The 2,305-nt window shown below is 38.1% G+C and overlaps 1 protein-coding gene across 1 annotated transcript; it reads right to left on the bottom strand.

Annotated features, from left to right (window-relative positions):
- Positions 1-738: 738 nt before the first annotated feature.
- Positions 739-1,290, bottom strand: LOC142632468 (uncharacterized). Its single transcript, XM_075806863.1, has one exon. It carries the CDS (start codon positions 1,288-1,290, stop codon positions 739-741), a length of 552 nt encoding a protein of 183 aa, XP_075662978.1.
- Between the last annotated feature and the right edge of the window lie 1,015 nt (positions 1,291-2,305).

Raw genomic sequence — 2,305 nt, 5'->3', positions numbered from 1 at the left:
AATAATTATTTGGTACTCTTGAAATATAGTGACTTGGTAGTTTCTTATCTTAAATTCATGTTGATGCCACTAATTTATTTAAAGTTTTCAAGTAAACAAAACCTCTACTAGTAGTGAGCTAATGATACTTTATTTGTTCTCCACGACTTTTGTGTCTTTATTTTTATTTTTTTATGGAAGATTCTCAAATTTATTTACTAGTATTGAACAAATGACGCCCATTGTTCTCTATGACTCTCAATTTTTTTAATTTTTTGATAGAAGATTCTCAAATTTATTTAATAATATTTTCACCTAAGTTCCCAATCCCAATTGCTTCTAAAAATTAATTAATTAATTAAATTTGTTTTTAAAGTTCCCAATCCCAATTGCTTCTAAAAATTAATTAATTTTTTTTAAAAAAAGTTCCCAATCCCAATTGTAATGAAAAAATGATTCTGAAAAACAAAGAGAAGTTGCAATGAAAATTGAAACAACTCACGGTGTTGGCACAACCAAAGTTAATAAAAATCCAGACTCAAATAAAAATGGTTCAGTTAAGAGGAACTTTTAACTCAAAATAGTAATTATAAGGTACCGCGACTTGACGTTCCATCTTCTCAGCACTGATTTGGTCATTTCCTGTGAAATTTGAACAAGAAAGGAAAAAGCATCATGAAATGTAATTTCAATCTTGTGTGGACAGACTCACGACTCTTTTTTTTTTTTTTTTTTGAGAATCTGGTAAGTGAAGTTTTATTAATCTATCAAATCCATTTGGAATACATCCTCCAAATCAGTGGGTAGTTCTTCCACCCAAACATCAGTGTCAGCAGATACAACTGCTCTACGTGCAAGGGAATGAGCTAACTTATTCCCTTCCCTCCTAACCTGTTGAAAACTGATCCTTGAAAAACTAGAACATGAGTCCTGAATCTCCTTAATGACATAACCAAACATTGTCAGGTTCTCTCCCTTATTGTTAACTGCTTGAACAATCCGCTTGCTATCACCTTCAACAATCACAGAAAAAAGACATAACTCCTTTGCAAAGGTAACAGCTCGGTTACATGCTAAGGCTTCAGCAGCATCTACCATATGAGGCTCACGGATCTTCTGACTAAGGACAACAATTATTTCTCCTCCACTATCACGCACCATGACTCCACCTGCCATTCCTGAGTAGCCAAAAAAAGCTGCATCAAAGTTGACTTTATACACTCCAGCTGGTGGAGGCAGCCAACGGATTGGAGCTGATCTTCTCTGGAGTTTTGGTGTCTGCTTATGGACCTCAAAGAATTCTGCAACCATGTCCTTGGCTCGCTTCCTGACTTCATGCAAGGGCCAATAAGGTTGTTTCTCTCGGATCCTATTATGCCTCTGCCACAAGCTCTAAGCAATTGTAGAGAACCAGGCCACATGGAAGACTGATCCTCTGCCCAGTACCACTTCAAATAAATCCATGAAAGTGTGAAATTTGGTCTTGTACATCACAGCAAAGCTAACTTCAGATTTCCAAACTGCCTTGGCTTGATCACACAACCAGAGAGCATGCATAAGAGTTTCTTGTTGTTCATCACAGAGAGAGCAAGTTACATCTAATGGAATATGTCTCTTATGTAAATTCTCCTTAGTTGGCAAAGAATCCTTGGCCGCTCTCCATATAAAATGACGAATTTTATTCGTTGCTCGGATACACCAAATACTTTTCCAAACCTTTTGATCCATTAATGAAGTTGAAGCTTGATCAGCCATTAATGAACCAGAGGCAAGCAGGTGATATGCACTGCGAATAGAGTATTCCCCATCTAAAGTGAATGGCCAAACATAGACATCTTCCTCACCAATGCCACTAACATGGATTCGTTTAATCTCTTCAGCCTCCCATCTCATGAAAGTCCGATCAATCAACTCCACATTCCAACATTGGGCATTAGGCATGAGAAGATCACTTACCCGTGAGATATTTTGAGTCAAATTTGGTGACACAATTTTGCTGTTTGCAGGGTCAGGTAGCCATCGATGTTCCCAAATTTTTATTGATTTTCCATCTCCAACTCGCCAAATAGCACCCTGTTGTACAACCACCCTAGCTTGCAAAATGCTTCCCCAAGCATAGGAGCATTTTGCAGGTACAGCAGCATCAAGAATGCTCCCATTTGGGAAGAACTTTGCTTTAAATACCCTATAGAGAAGGGAATCCTTTTGATGGAGGAGCCGCCACACTTGCTTAGCCAATAGGGCGTTGTTGAAATGCTGAAAATCCCTAAACCCCATGCCACCCACAGATTTGGAAGACCACAAGGAACTCCATTTCACCCAATGG

The sequence above is a fragment of the Castanea sativa genome, chromosome 4 (genome assembly GCF_040712315.1).
Source record: "Castanea sativa cultivar Marrone di Chiusa Pesio chromosome 4, ASM4071231v1".
Lineage (NCBI taxonomy): Eukaryota > Viridiplantae > Streptophyta > Magnoliopsida > Fagales > Fagaceae > Castanea > Castanea sativa.
This window is presented reverse-complemented; position numbering and strand designations above follow the sequence as displayed.

Coding starts and splice junctions, on each gene's coding strand:
- LOC142632468 (XM_075806863.1), bottom strand. CDS start 1,290: ATGGTTGCAGAATTCTTTGAGGTCCATAAGCAGACACCAAAACTCCAG.